General features: G+C 44.9%; 1 protein-coding gene across 2 annotated transcripts in view; it reads left to right on the top strand.

Annotated features, from left to right (window-relative positions):
* Positions 1-23,629, top strand: part of LOC106574121 (tyrosine-protein kinase RYK) — a 144,338-nt gene that overhangs the window by 88,857 nt on the left and 31,852 nt on the right. For both annotated transcript variants that reach the window (XM_014149734.3, XM_014149735.3), the window contains 3 exons: positions 6,245-6,370; positions 19,603-19,689; positions 22,287-22,356. In XM_014149734.3, the coding sequence (XP_014005209.1) occupies positions 6,245-6,370; positions 19,603-19,689; positions 22,287-22,356 (283 nt within the window). The remainder of the gene's footprint in view (positions 1-6,244; positions 6,371-19,602; positions 19,690-22,286; positions 22,357-23,629) is intronic.

Here is a 23,629-nt window from a genome sequence, read left to right on the forward strand (position 1 = left end):
ACTTGACATCTTCATTGTAAAAGGGTTTAAACACTGTTTCCCATGCTTGTTCAATGAACCATAAACAATTAATGAGCATGCACCTGTGGAACGGTCGTTAAGACACTAACAGTTTACAGATGGTAGGCAATTAAGGTCATAGTTATGAAGACTTGGGACACTGAAGAGGCCTTTCTACTGACTCTGAAAAAACACCAAATGAAAGATGCCCAGGGTTCCTACTCATCTGCATGAACGTGCCTTAGGCATGCTGCAAGGATGCATGAGGACTGCAGATGTGGTCAGGTCAATAAATTGCAATGTCCGTACTGTGATACGCCTAAGACAGCACTACAGGGAGACAGGACGGACAGCTGATCGTCCTCACAGAGGCAGACCACATGTAACAACACCTGCACAGGATCGGTACATCTGCACATCACACCTGCACATCACACCTGCGGGACAGGTACAGGATAGCAACAACAACTGCCCGAGTTACACCAGGAACGCACAATCCCTCCATCAGTGCTCAAGACTGTCCGCAATAGGCTGAGAGAGGCTGGACTGAGGGCATGTAGGCCTGTTGTAAGGCAGGTCCTCACCAGACATCACAGGAAAAAATGCCGCCTATGGGCACAAACCAACCATCGCTGGACCAGACAGGACTGGCAAAAAGTGCTCTTCACTGACGAGTCACGGTTTTCAACGCTGTGCGTTACAGGGAAGACATCCTCCTCCCTCATGTGGTACCCTTCCTGCAGGCTCATCCTGACCTGACCCTCCAGCATGACAATGCCACCAGCCATACTGCTCGTTCTGGAATGTCAATGTTCTGCCATGGCCAGCGAAGGGCCCGGATCTCAATCCCATTGAGCACGTCTGGGACCTGTTGGATCGGAGGGGAGGCCTGGGGCCATTCCCCCCAGAAATGTCTGGGAACTTGCAGGTGCCTTGGTGGAAGAGTGGGGTAACATCTCACAGCAAGAACTGGCAAATCTGGTGCAGTCCATGAGGAGGAGATGTACTGCAGTACTTAATGTAACTGGTGGCCACACCAGATACTGACTGTTACTTTTGATTTTGACTCCCCCCTTTGTTCAGGGACACACATGAAGGTGTCTAATAGAATACACATGGCTGTAGACGTTAATAAATGCATTTCTAGAGCTTCCAAAATATGTTTTACAATGTTGGGCGAGCACCAAGATAGAGGCACGGTGTCTTCAACACAGCGATCCCTTTCAGTCATCTAGTATATATATCTATCTATCTATCTATCTATCTATCTATCTATCTATCTATCTATCTATCTATCTATCTATCTATCTATCTATCTATCTATCTATCTATCTATCTATATAAACAATTGAATAGGATGGATGTTCTCTAGCATGCAGGACATTTTCCTCCTCATGGATCCCTGTGGCTTAGCTTAGTTTAGCTTGTCCTGGACTGGTGTAATTAAAGTCCAGCTGTCCCTGCTTAGACTGAAGCTGGGGTTTTTGCTAGTGGTTCTTAAAGTGTGCGGTCTGGGATATTTCCATGCATTTTTGGTCATTTAGATGAATGATAGTCTACGTTCCCATTTGTTTGTGCTGCTGTTCTCAAACACAAATTGATTGTCGCTTTAATACTTGGACGCCAGTCTGATTGCTCAACTCACCTCCTGTTTTTTTTTTTCATGGTATCCAATTGGTAGTTAGTCTTGTCCCATCGCTGCGACTCCCGTACGGACTCGGGAGAGGCGAAGGTCGAGAGCCATGCGTCCTCCTTAACACGACCCTGCAAAGCCGCGCTGCTTCTTGACACACTGCACGCTTAACCTGGAAGCCGGCCGCATCAATGTGTCGGAGGAAATACCGTACAGTTGGCGACTGAAGTCAGCGTGCATGCGCCCAGCCTGCCACAAGGAGTCGCTAGAGCGCAACGGGACAAGGACACCCCAGCCGGCCGAAACCCTCCCGTAACCCGGACGACGCTGGTCCAATTGTGCGCCGCCTCATGGGTCTCCCGGTCACGGCCGGCTGCAGCACAGCCTGGAATCGAACCCGGGTCTGTTGTAACGCCTCGAGCACTGTGATGCAGTGCCTTAGACCACTGCACCCCACTCCCCTTTTGTTTTAATATCGGTCCTTGGTTTGAGGCTCCCTTCGCCTCTTCTCTGTTCCAGTCTGTCTGTCACTGTTCCAGTCTTTATCCGTGGTTAACCAGTCAGTCTTCACTGTTCCAGTCTTTATCCGTGGTTAACCAGTCAGTCTTCACTGTTCCAGTCTTTATCCGTGGTTAACCAGTCTGTCTGTCACTGTTCCAGTCTTTATCCGTGGTTAACCAGTCTGTCTGTCACTGTTCCAGTCTTTATCCGTGGTTAACCAGTCAGTCTTCACTGTTCCAGTCTTTATCCGTGGTTAACCAGTCAGTCTTCACTGTTCCAGTCTTTATCCGTGGTTAACCAGTCTGTCTGTCACTGTTCCAGTCGTTATCCGTGGTTAACCAGTCTGTCTGTCACTGTTCCAGTCTTTGACTGGTTAACCACGGATAAAGACTGGAACAGTGAAGACTGACTGGTTAACCACGGATAGTCTTCACTGTTCCAGTCTTTATCCGTGGTTAACCAGTCTGTCTGTCAGAGGTTCTGCAACGTGTTAGCTGTCTCCACTGACATGTTACCAGCAGGTGGTAATATCCTCGAAGCCGGTGTGGTTGTTCGTCTTCGGCCGGCAAACCGTGGCAATATATCCTCCAAACACCGGCTTCGAGGGCATTATCTCTTTTATGCAACGGGTTACCGACATATTAAAATGATTGACATATTTTCATTAAAAATGCTATTTTGATGAATTTATTCATACTGTTTCATCCTTCCACGAGATAGTCCAGACACATTTAAGGTTGCTACCCGAGCCGGCTGATCGTTCTATCGGTTTGGTTGCCAGAGACGCGACCCAGTCGTTAAGTATTTTTGTTCTGTATCTTGCGACGTGACCCAGTCGTTCGTTCTAAATGTTCTGTTGCCATGCTTCAATATTAAAACTACATTGCAAATGTCAGAGAGACAGACAAGGTTTATACAAATCTCCTCTATTGAAAACCAATTGCTAGTCTAAAAGAAATGGGAGATGATGTCTAGATGCATTTTTCAGTGGAGATAAAGTTTATAAATTGCCTGGCTGGGCTGATGAGACAGTGGACTACGCAGTCAGATGGAACACATTCTACAATGCCTGGCTGGGCTGATGAGACAGTGGACTACGCAGTCAGATGGAACACAGTCTACATTGCCTGGCTGGGCTGATGAGACAGTGGACTACGCAGTCAGGTGGAACACATTCTACAATGCCTGGCTGGGCTGATGAGACAGTGGACTACGCAGTCAGATGAAACAGAATAAATAGGCATTTCAGCGTCTTAGCCCTAGCCGGTGTTAACTGTTGGAATAGACACCGTCTGGAATGCGGTTTTAACCAATCAGCATCCAGGATTAGACCCACCCCGTTGTATAACATGTGAGATACTGTACTGTTTTATCGGTCATTATCGTTGACATGTTGTGTACACAGAGGATACAGCGTTATAGAAAGGGTTGTGTTGACGACGTATAGATATATCTCTGCAGTGGGGAGCTGATGTCATGGCATGTGAATGTTCTTAATCACGTGTGTTAGTGCACTGATCGCTCTCAATAGTGAACGTACTGTAATGTCTGTGTGCTAAGAAGAGCTGTTATGTTATGAAACGGGGTGTTGTAATACTGCTGGACAAAAAGATGAACCGTGTGAGATGAGATGCAGCCAATCAGCCTTTTTGTCTTTCTCTTCTTTTGATTGGCTGATTCCTATTGCAGTCGGTTTACGGGCTGATTCCTATTGCAGTCGGTTTACGGGCTGATTCCTATTGCAGTCGGTTTACGGGCTGATTCCTATCGCAGTCGGTTTACGGGCTGATTCCTATCGCAGTCGGTTTACGGGCTGATTTCTATCGCAGTCGGTTTACGGGCTGATTCCTATCGCAGTCGGTTTACGGGCTGATTCCTATCGCAGTCGGTTTACGGGCTGATTCCTATCGCAGTCGGTTTACGGGCTGATTCCTATCGCAGTCGGTTTACGGGCTGATTCCTATCGCAGTCGGTTTACGGGCTGATTCCTATCGCAGTCGGTTTACGGGCTGATTCCTATCGCAGTCGGTTTACGGGCTGATTCCTATCGCAGTCGGTTTACGGGCTGATTCAGTCATGGTTTTCATAAACTCTTTGAGCAGTATGATTGCTGAATGCTGAAATTTGTTGTAACGGTGTGGGTCTAATTCAAACTCACGCTAACTGACTTAATGCATGTCTGTATATATACAGTTGAAGTCGGAAGTTTAGGTTGGAGTCATTAACTCGTTTTTTCAACCACTCCACAAATTTCTTGTTAACAAACTATAGTTTTGGCAAGTCGGTTAGGACATCTACTTTGTGCATGACACAAGTCATTTTTCCAACAATTGTTTACAGACAGATTATTTCACTTATAATTCACTGTATCACAATTCCAGTGGGTCAGAAGTTTACATACACTAAGTTGACTGTGCCTTTAAACAGCTGGGAAAATTCCAGAAAATGATGTCATGGCTTTAGAAGCTTCTGATAGGCTAATTGACATCATTTGAGTCAATTGGAGGTGTACCTGTGGATGTATTTCAAGGCCTAACTTCAAACTCAGTGCCTCTTTGCTTGACGTCATGGGACAATCAAAAGAAATCAGCCAAGACCTCAGAAAACAATTGTAGACCTCCACAAGTCTGGTTCATCCTTGGGAGCAATTTCCAAACGCCTGAAGGTACCACGTTCATCTGTACAAACAATAGTATGCAAGTATAAACACCATGGGACCACGCATCTGTCTTACCGCTCAGGAAGGAGACGCATTCTGTCTCGTGGAGATTAACAACGGCAAAGGGCCTTGTGAAGATGCTGGAGGAAACGGGTACAAAAGTATCTATATCCACAGTAAAACGAGTCCTATATCGACATAACCTGAAAGGCCGCTCAGTTAGGAAGAAGCCACTGCTCCAAAACCGCCATAATAAAGCCAGACTACACTTTGCAACTGCACATGGGGACAAAGATCGTACTTTTTGGAGAAATGTCCTCTGGTCTGATGAAACAAAAATATACCTGTTTGGCCATAATGACCATTGTTTTGTTTGGAGGAAAAAGGGGGAAGCTTGCAATCCGAAGAACACCATCCCAACCGTGAAGCACGGGGGTGGCAGCATCATGTTGTGGGGGTGCTTTGCTGCAGGAGGGACTGGTGCACTTCACAATATAGATGGCATCATGAGGGAAGAAAATTATGTGGATATATTGAAGCAACATCTCAAGACATCAGTCAGGAAGTTAAAGCTTGGTCGCAAATGGGCCTTCCAAATGAACAATGACCCCAAGCATACTTCCAAAGTTGTGGCAAAATGGCTTAAGGACAACAAAGTCAAGGTATTGGAGTGGCCATCACAAAGCCCTGACCTCAATCCTATGGAGAATTTGTGGGCAGAACTGAAAAAGTGTGTTCGAGCAAGGAGGCCTACAAACCTGACTCAGTTACACCAGCTCTGTCAGGAGGAATGGGCCAAAATTCACCCAACTTATTGTGGGAAGCTTGTGGAAGGCTACCCGAAATATTGACCCAAGTTAAACAATTTAAAGGCAATGCTACCAAATACTAATTGAGTGTATGTAAACTTCTGACCCACTGGGAATGTGATGAAAGAAATAAAAGCTGAAATAAATAATTCTCTCTACTATTATTCTGACATTTCACATTCTTAAAATAAAGTGGTGATCCTATCTGACCTAAGACAGGGACTTTTTAATATGATTGCATGTCAGGAATTGTGAAAAACTGAGTTGAAATGTATTTGGCTAAGGTGTATGTAAACATCCGACTACAACTTTATAATATATATATATATATGTATATGTGTATATGTATTTATCTCTCCAAGGCTACCCGTCCCTGTATATATATGTATTTATCTCTCCAAGGCTACCCGTCCCTGTATATATATGTATTTATCTCTCCAAGGCTACCCGCCCCTGTATATATATGTATTTATCTCTCCTAGGCTACCCGTCCCTGTATATATATGTATTTATCTCTCCTAGGCTACCCGTCCCTGTATATATATGTATTTATCTCTCCTAGGCTACCCGTCCCTGTATATATATGTATTTATCTCTCCTAGGCTACCCGTCCCTGTATATATATGTATTTATCTCTCCTAGGCTACCCGTCCCTGCGTATAGAGAAGAACGACCTGAGAAGCGTTAGTCTGCTGGAAGCCAAAGCCAAGGTCAAAGACATCTCCATCTCCAGACTGAGAGTCACTCTACGGGACGTCCTGCACGAAGGTACACACACACACACACACACACACACACACACACACACACACACACACACACACACACACACACACACACACACACACACACACACACACACACACACACACAATGCTATGCACACACCACACACACACACCACATCACACACACGAAGGTAACGCTATGCACACACCACATCACACACACGAAGGTAACGCTATGCCCACACACACCACACACACACCACACACACCACACACACACACGAAGGTAACGCTATGCACACACCACACACACACACGTCCTGCACGAAGGTAATGCTATACACACACACACACACACACACACACACACACACACACACACACACACACACACACACACACACGTCCTGCACGAAGGTAACGCTATGCACACACACACTGGAGTATTTCAACTGCAACAGTTCCTAACCCCCAGGAATCACAGAGCAGCCTTGGTTTCAGGTCTGAATATAACCAGACTCCTGGTGATTAAACTGCATTAGCTGTTGTAATACAAATATTATGACTGTATCTGAACAGCATTAATGAGACATCTTTAGTTGCCAGACAGTCACAGTACACACAGATGTGTACACACACAGTACTTCAGGAAGTATTCATACCCCAGTCACAGTACACACAGATGTGTACACACACAGAACTTCAGGAAGTATTCATACCCCAGTCACAGTACACACAGATGTGTACACACATAGTACTTCAGGAAGTATTCATACCCCAGTCACAGTACACACAGATGTGTACACATACAGAACTTCAGGAAGTATTCATACCCCAGTCACAGTACACACAGATGTGTACACATACAGTACTTCAGGAAGTACTCATACCCTTTAACTTATTTCAGATTTTGTGTTAGAGCCTGAATTAAAAAAAATAATAATAATAATGATTCAATTGATATGTTTTGTCACACAATTCCCTCTGACATTTTAGGGTATTATGTCCTTCAAAATTTGTACAATTTTAATTAAAAATGAAAAGCTGAAATGTCTTGAGTCAGTAAGTATTCAACCCAAGCCAGGAGGAAAAAAACAACTTCATGAGTAAAAATGTGCTTAACAAGTCACATAATAAGTTGCATGGACTCACCGCTTTTTTAAAATGTAATTTTAGAAAATTTTTATGACTACCTCTGTACCCCACACATACAATTACCTGTAAGGTCCCTCAGTCGAGCAGTGAATTTCAACCACAAAGACCAGGGATGTTTTCCAATGGCTCGCAAACATTTTACATTTTTGTCATTTAGCAGATGCTCTTATCCAGAGATACTTACAGTTGTAAGTGCATACATTTTTGTACTTTTTTTGTACTGGTCCCCCGTAGGAATCTAACTCACAAACCTGGCGTTTCCAAGCTCTACCAACTCAGTTGCCGAAGAGGAAGGAAACGGCTCAGGGATTTCACCATGAGGCCAATGGTGATTTTTAAAACAGTTACAGAGTTTAATGGCTGTGATAGGAGAAAACTGAGGATGGATCAACAACATTGTAGTTACTCCGCAATACTAACCTAAATGACAGAGTGAAAAGAAGGAAGCCTCTACAGAATAATACAAATATTCCAAAACATGCATCCTGTTTGCAATAAGGCACTAAAGTAATACTGCAAAAAATGTTGTAAAGCAATTCACTTTTTGTCCTGAATACAAAGTATTAAGTTTGGGACAAATCCAATGCAACACATTACTGAGTACCACTCTCCATATTTTCAAGCATAGTGGTGGCTGCATCATGTTATGGGTATGCTTGTAATCGTTAAGGACTGGGGAGTTTTTCAGGATAAAAAAAAATAAACAGAATGGAGTTGAGCACAGGCAAAATCCTAGAGGAAAACCTGGTTGTCTGCTTTCCACCAGACTGTGGCAGATAAATTCACCTTTCAGCAGGACAATAACCTAAAACACAAGGCCAACTATACGCTGGAGTTGTTTACCAAAGTCAGTGAATGTTCCTGAGAGGCCAAGTTACTGTTCAGCTATGGGCAAGACCAGAAAAGGTTTGTCTCTAGCAATGATCAACAGCCAATTTGGCAGAGCTTGAAGAATTTAGAGAAGAATAATGGGCAAATGTTATACAATCCAGGTGTGGAAAGCTCTTAGAGACTTACCCAGAAAGACTCACAGCTGTAATCGCTGCCAAAAGTGCTTCTACAAAGTATTGACTCTGGTGTGAATAGTTATGTAAATTAGATATTTCTGTATTTCATTTTCAATACATTTGCTTAAATGTCTAAAATAATGTTATCACTTTGTCGTTATGGGGTATTGTGTGTAGATGGGTGAGAAAAAAAACATCTGTTTTGAATTTCTGCTGTAACACCACAAAATGTGGAATAAGTCAATACTTTATGAACTGTATGTATGTATGTATGTATGTATGTATGTAAATAAATGCTCTGACCCAAACCATTATTTCTGGTGTGTGTACGTTCGTACGTACGTACGTGCGCACACACACACACACTGCGCTGTGGGGTGGAACAACTTGTCCATTAGGTCTGTTTTTCTCTACAGGGGAATAAATGCTCTGACCCAAACCATTATTTCTGGTGTAATGGGCTGAACATGTTGTGAAACTAGAGACGGCAGAACACACTGTCCAACCACCAGCTCCCATTTCCTACTAACACCAGCCACGGTGTGTGTTTTACGTCCCAACTGGCACCCTATTCCCTGTACAGTGCACTACTTTAGACCAGAGCCCTGTGGCACCCTATTCCCTATATAGTGCACTACTTTATACCAGAGCCCCATTCCCTATATAGTGCACTACTTTATACCAGAGCCCCTATTCCCTATATAGTGCACTACTTTAGACCAGAGCCCTATTCCCTATATAGTGCCCTACTTTAGACCAGAGCCCCTATTCCCTATATAGTGCACTACTTTAGACCAGAGCCCTATTCCCTATATAGTGCACTACTTTAGACCAGAGCCCTATTCCCTATATAGTGCACTACTTTAGACCAGAGCCCCTATTCCCTATATAGTGCCCTACTTTAGACCAGAGCCCTATTCCCTATATAGTGCACTACTTTAGACCAGAGCCCCTATTCCCTATATAGTGCACTACTTTAGACCAGAGCCCCTATTCCCTATATAGTGCACTACTTTTGACCAGAGGCCCTATTCCCTATATAGTGCACTACTTTTGACCAGAGGCCCTATTCCCTATATAGTGCACTACTTTTGACCAGAGGCCTAGGTTACTGCGCTATGTAGGGTGCCAGTTAGGAAGCACATATATTCAAATCAAATCAAATGTTATTTGTCACATAAAACAACCTACAGTGAAATGCTTCCTTAACCAACATTAAGAGGTTATGAAGAAAAACGTGTTAAGTAAAAAAATAAAGTAACAAATAATTAACTTCTATGGGCTAGGTGGGACGCTTGCGTCCCACCTACTCAACAGCCAATGTAATCCCGTGGCGCGTTATTCAAATACCTTAGAAATGCTATTACTTCAATTTCTCAAACATATGACTATTTTACACCATTTTAAAGACAAGACTCTCGGTAATCTAACCACACTGTCCGATTTCAAAAAGGCTTTACAACGAAAGCAAAACATTAGATTATGTCAGCAGAGTACCCAGCCAGAAATAATCAGACACCCATTTTTCAAGCTAGCATTTAATGTCACATAAACCCAAACCACAGCTAAATGCAGCACTAACCTTTGATGATCTTCATCAGATGACACTCCTAGGACATTATGTTATACAATACATGCATGTTTTGTTCAATCCAGCTTTTTACATTAGCATGTGACTAGCATGTGACTAGCATTCCCACCGAACACTGCCGGTGAATTTACTAAATTACTCACGATAAACGTTCACAAAAAAACATAACAATTATTTTAAGAATTATAGATACAGAACTCCTCTATGCACTCTATGTCCGATTTTAAAATAGCTTTTCGGTGAAAGCACATTTTGCAATATTCTCAGTAGATAGCCCGGCATCACAGGGCTAGCTATTTAGACACCCAGCAAGTTTAGCCCTCACCAAAGTCAGATTTACTATAAGAAAAATGTTATTACCTTTGCTGTTCTTCGTCAGAATGCACTCCCAGGACTTCTACTTCAATAACAAATGTTGGTTTGGTCCCAAATAATCCATTGTTATATCCAAATAGCGGCGTTTTGTTCGTGCGTTCAAGACACTATCCGAAAGGGTAAATAAGGGTGACGAGCATGGCGCATTTCGTGACAAAAAAAAATCAATATTTCATTACCATACTTCGAAGCATGTCAACCGCTATTTAAAATCAATTTTTATGCCATTTTTCTCGTAAAAAAGCGATAATATTCCGACCGGGAAAGCCTGTATACGTACAAAGAGAGAGAAAATAAATACATCTCGTGCCCTCGTGCACGAGCGTGAGTCTCAGAGTACTCTGACCAGCCACTATCCAAACGCGATAATGTGTTTCAGCCAGAGGCTGCCTCGATATTATTCAGCTTTTTCCCGGGTTCTGAGAGCCTATGGGAGCCGTAGGAAGTGTCACGTTACGGCAAAGATCCTCAGTCTTCAATAAAAAGAGCCAAGATGAACAACAACTTGTCAGAGAGGGCGCTTCCTGTTTGGAATCTTCTCAGGTTTCTGCCTGCCATATGAGTTCTGTTATACTCACAGACACCATTCAAACAGTTTTAGAAACTTTAGGGTGTTTTCTATCCAAAGCCAATAATTATATGCATATTCTAGTTACTGGGCAGGAGTAGTAACCAGATTAAATCGGGTAAGTTTTTTTTATCCGGCCGTGTCAATACTGCCCCCTAGCCCTAACAGGTTAAAGAGCAGCAGTAAAATAACAGTAACGAGGCTATATACAGGGTATTACGGTACAGAGTCAATGTGGAGGCTATATACAGGGTATTACGGTACAGAGTCAATGTGGAGGCTATATACAGGGGGTACCGGTACAGAGTCAATGTGGAGGCTATATACAGGGGGTACCGGTACAGAGTCAATGTGGAGGCTATATACAGGGTGTTACGGTGCAGAGTCAATGTGGAGGCTATATACAGGGGTTACCGGTACAGAGTCAATGTGGAGGCTATATACAGGGGGTACCGGTACAGAGTCAATGTGGAGGCTATATACAGGGGGTACCGGTACAGCGTCAATGTGGAGGCTATATACAGGGTGTTACGGTACAGAGTCAATGTGGAGGCTATATACAGGGTGTTACGCTACAGAGTCAATGTGGAGGCTATATACAGGGGGTACCAGTACAAAGTCAATGTGGAGGCTATATACAGGGTGTTACGGTACAGAGTCAATGTGGAGGCTATATACAGGGTGTTACGGTACAGAGTCAATGTGGAGGCTATATACAGGGGGGTACCGGTACAGAGTCAATGTGGAGGCTATATACAGGGGGTACCGGTACAGAGTCAATGTGGAGGCTATATACAGGGTGTTACGGTACAGAGTCAATGTGGAGGCTATATACAGGGGTTACCGGTACAGAGTCAATGTGGAGGCTATATACAGGGGGTACCGGTACAGAGTCAATGTGGAGGCTATATACAGGGGGTACCGGTACAGCGTCAATGTGGAGGCTATATACAGGGTGTTACGGTACAGAGTCAATGTGGAGGCTATATACAGGGTGTTACGCTACAGAGTCAATGTGGAGGCTATATACAGGGGGTACCAGTACAAAGTCAATGTGGAGGCTATATACAGGGTGTTACGGTACAGAGTCAACGTGGAGGCTATATACAGGGTGTTACGGTACAGAGTCAATGTGGAGGCTATATACAGGGGGGTACCGGTACAGAGTCAATGTGGAGGCTATATACAGGGGGTACCGGTACAGAGTCAATGTGGAGGCTATATACAGGGTGTTACGGTACAGAGTCAATGTGGAGGCTATATACAGGGTGTTACGGTACAGAGTCAATGTGCGGGGGCACCAGTTAGTCGAGGTAATATGTACATGGAGGTAGAGTTATTAAAGTGACTATGTATAGATAATAAACAGAGTAGCAGCAGCTTAAAAGAGGAGTCATGAATGCATGTTATTGTTTTACCTTTTTGTGAAACAACAGAAAGTTGAACACACACACACACACACACACACACACACACACATTGTAGAAAACAAACAGCTTCAAAACAGCTTCCATTTCCTAATAACACCATTTATTACAAGGTCTGTATGTGATGTCCTGGCGAAAACCTTTTTTACTCACTTCTAGGCAAGCAGTGGTCTCGCTCTACTGAAGGCATCTCAGAGAAGAGAATACTCTGTATCCACGGAGTAGAGAATACTGTGTATCCACAGAGGTAGAGAATACTGTGTATCCACAGAGGTAGAGAATACTGTGTATCCACAGAGGTAGAGAATACTGTGTATCCACAGAGGTAGAGAATACTGTGTATCCACAGAGGTAGAGAATACTGTGTATCCACAGAGGTAGAGAATACTGTGTATCCACAGAGGTAGAGAATACTGTGTATCCACAGAGGTAGAGAATACTGTGTATCCACGGAGTAGAGAATACTGTGTATCCACGGAGTAGAGAATACTGTGTATCCACGGAGTAGAGAATACTGTGTATCCACGGAGAAGAGAATACTGAGTATCTGGTGTGTATCCACAGAGAAGAGAATACTGTGTATCCACGGAGAAGAGAATACTGTGTATCCGGTGTGTATCCACAGAGTAGAGAATAGTGTGTATCCACGGAGAAGAGAATACTGTGTATTCGGTGTGTATCCACAGAGTAGAGAATACTGTGTATCCACGGAGAAGAGAATACTGTGTATTCGGTGTGTATCCACAGAGAAGAGAATACTGTGTATCCATAGAGAAGAGAATACTGTGTATCCACAGAGTAGAGAATACTGTGTATCCACAGAGTAGAGAATACTGTGTATCCACAGAGTAGAGAATAGTGTGTATCTGGTGTGTATCCACAGAGAAGAGAATACTGTGTATCCACAGAGTAGAGAATACTGTGTATCCATAGAGAAGAGAATACTGTGTATCCAGGGCGAAGAGAATACTGTGTATCCAGGGCGAAGAGAATACTGTGTATCCAGGTACATATCGGGTATAATTTGTTTACAATATTATTATATAGTTTTGACAAGATCGCAATATAGTTTTTTTGCGCTATTTTGCTCTACCTGCACCAAAAGTGCAGTATTTTTCACTTTAATTTCCATGGCTGACCAAAACCAGTTTTCTCATGACTCGCTCTTGTCCCTCTGCCACAGACATATGGTGAGAAATATGTTTGGAACATCAAATCACAACACATATGTAACGGGCTCAACATGGTCAGAGGATCTCTGGTGTAATGGGCTCAACATGGTCAGGGGGGGATCTCTGTAACGGGCTCAACATGGTCAGAGGATCTCTGGTGTAACGGGCTCAACATGGTCAGAGGGGGATCTCTGGTGTAACGGGCTCAACATGGTCAGAGGATCTCTGGTGTAACGGGCTCAACATGGTCAGAGGGGGATCTCTGGTGTAACGGGCTCAACATGGTCAGGAGGGGGATCTCTGGTGTAACGGGCTCAACATGGTCAGAGGGGGATCTCTGGTGTAACGGGCTCAACATGGTCAGAGGGGGATCTCTGGTGTAACGGGCTCAACATGGTCAGAGGGGGATCTCTGGTGTAACGGGCTCAACATGGTCAGGAGGGGGATCTCTGTAACGGGCTCAACATGGTCAGAGGGGGATCTCTGGTGTAACGGGCTCAACATGGTCAGAGGGGGATCTCTGGTGTAACGGGCTCAACATGGTCAGGAGGGGGATCTCTGTAACGGGCTCAACATGGTCAGAGGGGGATCTCTGGTGTAACGGGCTCAACATGGTCAGAGGGGGATCTCTGTAACGGGCTCAACATGGTCAGAGGGGGATCTCTGGTGTAACGGGCTCAACATGGTCAGAGGGGGATCTCTGGTGTAACGGGCTCAACATGGTCAGAGGGGGATCTCTGGTGTAACGGGCTCAACATGGTCAGAGGGGGATCTCTGGTGTAACGGGCTCAACATGGCTCTGATGTAACGGGCTGTACACTACGTCCAACGACCAGCTCCCATTACCTACCAACACTAAGATGGGTCATGCAGTGGTATAACTCTACTGATGACAGAATACTTCGTTAGAATAACAATGGTAATGCTATCACAGAGAAGAGAACACTGTGTTTCATGTTCCGATGTCAGGAAGTACTATTACAACGTTTATCCTCATCATCATCATCGTTGCAGAACAGTGAACATACGTTTCCCCCAGTTAGTGAGTGAGAGAAGGAGTGGTCCTACCAAAGTAACCAAGCCCGGGAGAGATGGCCCTGGTCTGGTCTGGTGAGGAGATGGGTCGGGTCTGGTCTGGTGAGATGGCCCTGGTCTGGTCTGGTCTGGTCTGGTGAGATGGCCCTGGTCTGGTCTGGTGAGATGGGTCTGGTCTGGTGAGATGGCCCTGGTCTGGTGAGGAGATGGGTCTGGTCTAGTCTGGTGAGGAGAAGGGTCTGGTCTGGTGAGGAGATGGGTCTGGTCTGGTGAGGAGATGGGTCTGGTCTGGTGAGGAGATGGGTCTGGTCTGGTCTGGTGAGGAGATGGGTCTGGTCTGGTGAGGAGATGGCCTTGCTCTGCCCTGATCTTTTGTAAATTTTGATTATTTATTTTATGTTTTTTTTCTACTGTTATAACGACAACATTCCCCGTTGGATAATGTCACCCACTTGGTCATTTTCCCTTGAATTTTGGTTTGAATTTATTTACAGTGCGTTTGGAAAGTATTCAGACTTCTTCCACTTTTTCTTAGGGTACAGCTTTATTCTAAAATGGATTTAATTATTATTATTATTATTTTATCTCATCAATCTACAGACAATACCCCATAATGACATAGCGATAACAGGTTTTTAGACATGTTTGCAAATATATATATTTTTTTTAACTAAAAAAATATACTATTTTCTTAAGTATTCAGACCCTTTTCTATGGGACTCGAAATTGAGCTCAGGTCCATCCTGTTTCTATTGATCATCCTTGAGATGTTTCTACAACTTGATTGGAGTCCACCTGTGGTAAATTCAAATGATTGGACATGATTTGGAAAGCCACACACCTGTCCATATAAGGTCCCACAGTTGACAGTTCATGTCAGAGCAAAAAACAAAGCCATGAGGTCAAAGGAATTGTCCGTGGAGCTCAGAGACAGGATTGTGTCGAGGCACAGATCTGGGGAAGGGTACCAAAACATTTCTGCAACATTGAATGTCCCCAAGAACACAGTGGCCTCCATCATTCTTAAATGGAAGAAGTTTGGAACCACCCAGACTCTTCCTAGAGCTGGCCGCCCGGCCAAACTGAGCAATCGGGGGGAGAAGGGCCTTGGTCAAGGAGGTGACAAAGAACTCTATGGTCACTCTGACAGAGCACCAGAATTCCTCTGTGGTGATGGGAGAACCTTCCAGAAGGACAACAATCTCTGTAGCACTCCACCAATCAGGCCTTTATGGTAGAGTGGCCAGACGGACGCCACTCCTCAGTAAAAGGCACATGACAGCTCGCTTGGAGTTTGCCAAAAGGCACCTAAAGGACTCAGACCATGAGAAACAAGATTCTCTTGTCTGATGAAACCAAATGAAAAGAGCTCAGAAATGTTTCATACGAACAAATGCTTATTTCTTTCAAGTTGAGCACACATTTGTTTACATTCCTGTTAGTGAGCATTTCGTCTTTGCCAAGATCATCCATCCACCTGACAGTTGTGGCATATCAATAAGCTGATTAAACAGCATGATCATTACACAGGTACACCTTGTGCTGGGGATAATATAAGGCTCCTCTAAAATTTGCAGTTTTGTCACACAGCACAGTACAACCTATGTCTCAACTTTGAGGACGTGTGCAATTGGCATCCTGATTACAGGAATGTCCACCAGAGCTGTTGCCAAATAATGTAATCTTGGACGTACTGCCAAATTCTCATTTTAGAGAATTTGACAGTACTTCCAACCGGTCTCACAACTGCAGACCACGTGTAACCACGCCAGTCCAGGACCTCCACATTGGCTTCTTGACCTGTGGGGGAAAAACTCATTCTAATTGGCTGGGCCTGGCTCCCCAGTGGGTGGGACTATGCCCTCCCTGGCCCTCCCATGGCTGCACCCCTGCCCAGTCATGTGAAATCCATAGATTAGGGCTTAATTAATTAATTAATTTAAATTTACAGATTTCCTTATGGTACTGTAACTCAGTAAAATCTTTGAAATTTGTTGCATGTTGCCTTTTTTTATTTTTGTTCCGTATATTTCAGCACCGTTTTGCGCTGCTTTGAGACAGCCTTGGGAACTCGACTTGATAAATCAATCAATGTCAGATTTTTTAATTTTTTTTCACTGAATCTCCATTTGGATATTGATTAGGCCACAATTAGGCTGTAGAAATGTTATCTAAGTTGAGGTGAGAGCTGCTCATGATCATCTTGTCTAGTTGGTTCATTCATTATCACTGATCACAACATTTCACCATCATGTTAGGTAGTTTTAACAAGTGGATTATTTTGCAATTCACTCGCAGTCACTTAGTAGCCTTGGCCTACTCCCGTCAAAAATGCATGTAACTTGTCTTAGTCAATCAATGTGATTTTGTTTCCCTGAATCTCCGTCTGTATATTTGGTTCATTCTTTGTCTGGACAAATAAGAGGTGGTATAGCTCATCTATTTTTTTTGCTTATCTATCTCTGAAAAATAACATTTAGCATGCTATAATGTAGCCTTAAGTGCTCATCTATCACCGATCAGAAACATTTAGCGTGCTATAATATAGCCTAAATCACTGATCAGAAACATTTAGCGTGCTATAATGTAGCCTAAATCACTGATCAGAAACATTTAGCGTGCTACAATGTAGCCTAAATCACTGATCAGAAACATTTAGCATGCTATAATGTAGCCTAAATCAAGTCTAGGCCTATTCTTTTGCTCGATCGTGTAAAGGCAACTCCTAAAGTCTGTGGAGGTTGTGAAATATGAACACGAGACTCACATGTTTTTTGAAAATATAGATTGCTGTTATTTTCTATCAATATCATGATGAAGTGACGTTTTAATATAAGACCCCCATAGGCCTGTTCCCTAACAAAGGGGAGGGAGGGTAGGACATGGGTTGAAACGTGGATCAGAAAAGCATGAGCTCTGTATTCTAAAATAGCTTCATATGACAGCGATTCCACATGTCGCCGTGACACAAGTGGTGTGGGGGAAAAAAATATTATTTGTATTTTGTTCTCTGTTTTATTTCATTTATATTCTTAGCTTACTATAAAATGTGTTGATTGTGATCAGGGTAGCCTGAGTGTGTTTTGATGAATTGTAACGGCCGTCGTCAGAAAGAGACCAAGGTGCAGCGGAGGATGTGTTCATCATAAAGGATTTAATGAATCGCATGAACACTATAAAATAAACAAAACGACCAGCAACAGTTCTGTCCGGTTACACACTAAACAGAAAACAATCACACATAAAACCCCTTTTTTTTTTTTGTGGATTCATTATGAATATTTAATAAAATGAACCACTATAAACAAAACATAAAACAGCAACGATAGCAAACAGTCCTGTCTGGTCAAAAACGAACGAGACAGAAAACAATCACCCACCAAAACCCAAAGGAAAACCAGGCTACTTATGTGTGACTCCAAATCAGCAACAACGAACTACAGCTGTGCCTGATTGGGAGCCACACACGGCCCAAAACAAAGAAATACAAAAACATAGAAAAATGAACATAGAACGCCCACCCAATGTAACACCCTGGCCTAACCAAAATAAAGAACAAAAACCCCTCTCTATGGCCAGGGCGTTACATAAATAAAATAACTATTGATTTAATGCGCATGGCTCAGCCGTTTATAGCATATAGGCTGCACTCCAAATATGCCAGTCTATTATTTTGAAAATACCTTTATTAGTCTTGTTTTTCTTAGGACCTGCCTAAAACAAATTCATAATGTCTTTGTGATGGTGTACATTCAATGGATTTATAAAACTAGACGTCCACCCACATTGGCCCACGTCTACTTCCACTCCTAAAATTTCAGGCATGTGCACGGGAGATATAAAAGGCTTATCACGGCAACAATGTGGTAAAAATGGGACTTTATAAATTGGGCTTTTTTTTCAGTCAGCATACCATAACATTTCTGTATAGGGTATTAGTTTAGGACATTATAGAGGACCTAGTGCAGAGCCCTGGGGGACACCAGTAGTGAGAACAGGAGAGGACCTAGTACAGGGCCCTGGGGGACACCAGCAGTGAGAACAGGAGAGGGCCTAGTACAGGGCCCTGGGGGACACCTGCAGTGAGAACAGGAGAGGGCCTAGTACAGGGCCCTGGGGGACACCTGCAGTGAGAACAGGAGAGGACCTAGTGCAGAGCCCTGGGGGACACCAGTAGTGAGAACAGGAGAGGACCTAGTGCAGAGCCCTGGGAGACACCAGTAGTGAGAACAGGAGAGGGCCTAGTACAGGGCCCTGGGGGACACCAGCAGTGAGAACAGGAGAGGGCCTAGTACAGGGCCCTGGGGGACACCTGCAGTGAGAACAGGAGAGGGCCTAGTACAGGGCCCTGGGGGACACCTGCAGTGAGAACAGGAGAGGGCCTAGTACAGGGCCCTGGCGGACACCAATAGTGAGAACAGGAGAGGGCCTAGTACAGGGCCCTGGGGGACACCTGCAGTGAGAACAGGAGAGGGCCTAGTACAGGGCCCTGGGGGACAACTGCAGTGAGAACAGGAGAGGGCCTAGTACCAAGCCCTGGGGGACACCAGTAGTGAGAACAGGAGAGGACCTAGTACAGGGCCCTGGGGGACACCTGCAGTGAGAACAGGAGAGGGCCTAGTACAGGGCCCTGGGGGACAACTGCAGTGAGAACAGGAGAGGGCCGAGTACCAAGCCCTGGGGGACACCAGTAGTGAGAACAGGAGAGGACCTAGTACAGGGCCCTGGGGGACACCAGTAGTGAGAACAGGAGAAGGCCTAGTACAGGGCCCTGGGGGACACCAGCAGTGAGAATAGGAGAGGGCCTAGTACCAAGCCCTGGAGGACACCAGTAGTGAGAACAGGAGAGGACCTAGTACAGGGCCCTGGGGGACACCAGTAGTGAGACATTTATAGAGGACCTTTTCCTCTAATAAAAGATGTGCTGTTCTTTCTTTCACAGGAACGTTTGGCCGCATTTTCCATGGTGTTCTGTTGGACGAGAAGGACCCGGCCAAGGAGAAGCAGTGCTTTGTGAAGACTGTAAAAGGTACGCAGCCATTCATTCCCTCATCACTGTCTGCAACCCATCCATTCCCTCATCACTGTCTGCAACCCATCCATTCCCTCGTCACTGTCTGCAACCCATTCATTCCCCTGTCTGCAACCCATTCATTCCCCTGTCACTGTCTGCAACCCATCCATTCCGATGTCTGCAAACCAACCATTCCCCTGTCACTGTCTGCAACCCATTCATTCCCCTGTCTGCAACCCATTCATTCCACTGTCTGCAACCCATCCATTCCCCTGTCTGCAACCCATTCATTCCCCTGTCACTGTCTGCAACCCATTCATTCCCCTGTCTGCAACCCATCCATTCCCCTGTCACTGTCTGCAACCCATCCATTCCCCTGTCTGCAACCCATCCATTCCCCTGTCACTGTCTGCAACCCATTCATTCCCCTGTCTGCAACCCATCCATTCCCCTGTCTGCAACCCATCCATTCCCCTGTCACTGTCTGCAACCCATTCATTCCCCTGTCTGCAACCCATTCATTCCCCTGTCTGCAACCCATTCATTCCCCTGTCTGCAACCCATTCATTCCCCTGTCACTGTCTGCAACCCATCCATTCCCCTGTCTGCAACCCATCCATTCCCCTGTCTGCAACCCATCCATTCCCCTGTCACTGTCTGCAACCCATCCATTCCCCTGTCTGCAACCCATCCATTCCCCTGTCTGCAACCCATCTATTCCCCTGTCTGCAACCCATCCATTCCCCTGTCTGCAACCCATCCAATTCCCCTGTCTGCAACCCATCCATTCCCCTGTCTGCAACCCATCCATTCCCCTGTCTGCAACCCATCCAATTCCCTGTCTGCAACCCATCCATTCCCCTGTCACTGTCTGCAACCCATCCATTCCCCTGTCACTGTCTGCAACCCATCCATTCCCCTGTCACTGTCTGCAACCCATCCATTCCCCTGTCTGCAACCCATCCATTCCCCTGTCTGCAACCCATCCATTCCCCTGTCTGCAACCCATCCATTCCCCTGTCTGCAACCCATCCATTCCCCTGTCTGCAACCCATTCATTCCCCTGTCTGCAACCCATTCATTCCCCTGTCTGCAACCCATCCATTCCCCTGTCTGCAACCCATCCATTCCCCTGTCTGCAACCCATCCATTCCCCTGTCTGCAACCCATCCATTCCCCTGTCTGCAACCCATCCATTCCCCTGTCACTGTCTGCAACCCATTCATTCCCCTGTCTGCAACCCATTCATTCCCCTGTCACTGTCTGCAACACATTCATTCCCCTGTCTGCAACCCATCCATTCCCCTGTCACTGTCTGCAACCCATCCATTCCCCTGTCTGCAACCCATTCATTCCCCTGTCTGCAACCCATCCATTCCCCTGTCACTGTCTGCAACCCATCCATTCCCGCCTGTCTGCAACCCATCCATTCCCCTGTCTGCAACCCATCCATTCCCCTGTCACTGTCTGCAACCCATCCATTCCCCTGTCACTGTCTGCAACCCATTCATTCCCCTGTCTGCAACCCATTCATTCCCCTGTCTACAACCCATCCATTCCCCTGTCTGCAACCCATTCATTCCCCTGTCTGCAACCCATCCATTCCCCTGTCACTGTCTGCAACCCATTCATTCCCCTGTCTGCAACCCATCCATTCCCCTGTCTATGTCTGTCTTACCTCTATACTAGCTGATGGGTTGAATTTCCCACCAAACACACATCACCTTATCCCACAGTCCACACAGTCTCTCTTTCCCACAGACCACCTCAGGTTCACGTGTCCCTCCTAGCTGACCTTTGCCCTCTAGCTCCTCTAGCAATTCCATGTTTATCCAGGGTGGGTACTAGACCATGGACACTGTGCCCACCCCCATGCAACCATACCCGGGTCCTGCTTTGTCCTCCTCTTCCTCCCAGCAGGCCCCGAGAGCAGAAAGCATGCCTGCTACCCAAGGGGGCCACTCCCTCTCTCCCAGATTTAAACACGGCCCTCTGCAGATATGGGTTCGAATAGTATTCAAAATCACTTCAAATACTTTTATCTGGGCTTTATTGAACTTAGCTGGCACAATGGAACCAATAGAATAAGGGATTCAAACCCCGCCCCTCTGACACTTCAGGCAGACTAGAGCCAAATTGGGAAATGTATTGAAAGATTGTAAATACTGACAGAACCCAGGTCTGGGCCTCTGTGCAGCTTGGCAAGGGTCAATCGAGCGTCTCGGTGTTTCCAACTAAAGATGATATAACGCTCACAGGAAAGCACTGACTGGTGCCGTTCTAGGAGAATATGGAATGGTGTTGTCGAGAGGGCTGTTAGACTGTGACGTGACACCTTTTTTTTCTTTTAAATTCTTCTATTTGTGTTAGATTTGGTCAGGAGGAATGTTCATGGCTCAGCCGAGAAGGTTTAGACCGTTCTTATAGCAGTGATCTGCTGTGTGGTTTACTGCGGTTGCTTTCCAAAAAACTTACGTTTTGGGTGTTCTTTAAAAACCCTCAACGTATCCCCAGATTTATACTCTGTGGAATTTCTACTACTAAACTTGAGTCTCTCGTCTTCTCCTTTTGTCCTTCCTTCTCTCTTTTCACTCTCTTCTCTCGTTCATTAGAGCATGCATCTGAGGTGCAGGTGACCATGATGCTTACGGAGAGCTGTAAACTACGAGGACTTCATCACAGGTAATCAATCAATCGGATCAAATCGTCACAACAAGATCAGATGGATACCTGAAATCACAGTACACCTGCTCTTTCTATACCATAGACCAGTGGATCCCAAACTTTTTATAGTCCCGTACCACTTCAAACATTCAACCTCCAGCTGTACCCCCTCTAGCACCAGGGTCAGCGCACTCTCAAATATAGTTTTTTGCCATCATTGTAAGCCTGCCACACACACACACACACACACACACACACTATACGATACATTTATTAAACATAAGAATGAGTGTGAGCTTTTGTCACAACCCGGCTCGTGGGAAGTGACAAAGAACTCTTATAGACCAGGGCACAAATAATAATATAATAATAATCAATAATTTTGCTCTTTATTTAACCATCTTACATATAAAACCTTACTTGTTCATCAAAAATTGTGAATAACTCACAGGTTAATGAGAATGGTGCGCTTGAAAGGATGCACATAATTCTGCAATGTTGGGTTGTATTGGAGAGAATCTCAGTCTTAAATCATTTTCCACACAGTCTGTACCTGTATTTAGTTTTCATGCTAGTGAGGGCCGAGAATCCACTCTCACATAGGTATGTGGTTGCAAAGGGCATCAGTGTCTTAACAGCAGGATTTGCCAAGGCAGGATACTCTGAGCGCAGCCCTATCCAGAAATCTGGCAGTGGCTTCTGAATTAAATTAAATTTTCACAGAACAGCTTGTTGCGATTTCGATGAGGCTCTCTTGTTCAGATATCGGTAAGTGGACTGGAGGCAGGGCATGAAAGGGATAACGAATCCAGTTGTTTATCATCCGTTTTGGTAAAATACCTGCGTAATTGCGCACCCAGCTCACTCAGGTGCTTCGCTTTGTCATATTTGACATTGTCCGTAAGCTTGAGTTCATTTGCACACAAAATAATCATACAATGATGGAAAGACCTGTGTGTTGTCCTTGTTAATACAGACAGAGAAGAGCACCAACTTCTTAATCATAGCCTCAATTTTGTCCCGCACATTGAATATAGTTGCGGAGAGTCCCTGTAATCCTAGATTCAGATCATTCAGGTGAGAAAAAACATCACCCAGATAGGTCAGTCGTGTGAGAAACTCGTCATCATGCAAGTCGTCAGACAAGTGAAAATTATGGTCAGTAAAGAAAACTTTAAGCTCGTCTCTCAATTTAAAAAATTAAAAAACGTGTCAATACTTTGCCCCTTGATAACCAGCACACTTCTGTATGTTGTAAAAGTGTTCACTGGCTTGTATGCGAAGCAGTACT

Source organism: Salmo salar, chromosome 16 (genome assembly GCF_965601325.2).
Source record: "Salmo salar chromosome 16, fSalSal1, whole genome shotgun sequence".
NCBI classification, from domain to species: domain Eukaryota; kingdom Metazoa; phylum Chordata; class Actinopteri; order Salmoniformes; family Salmonidae; genus Salmo; species Salmo salar.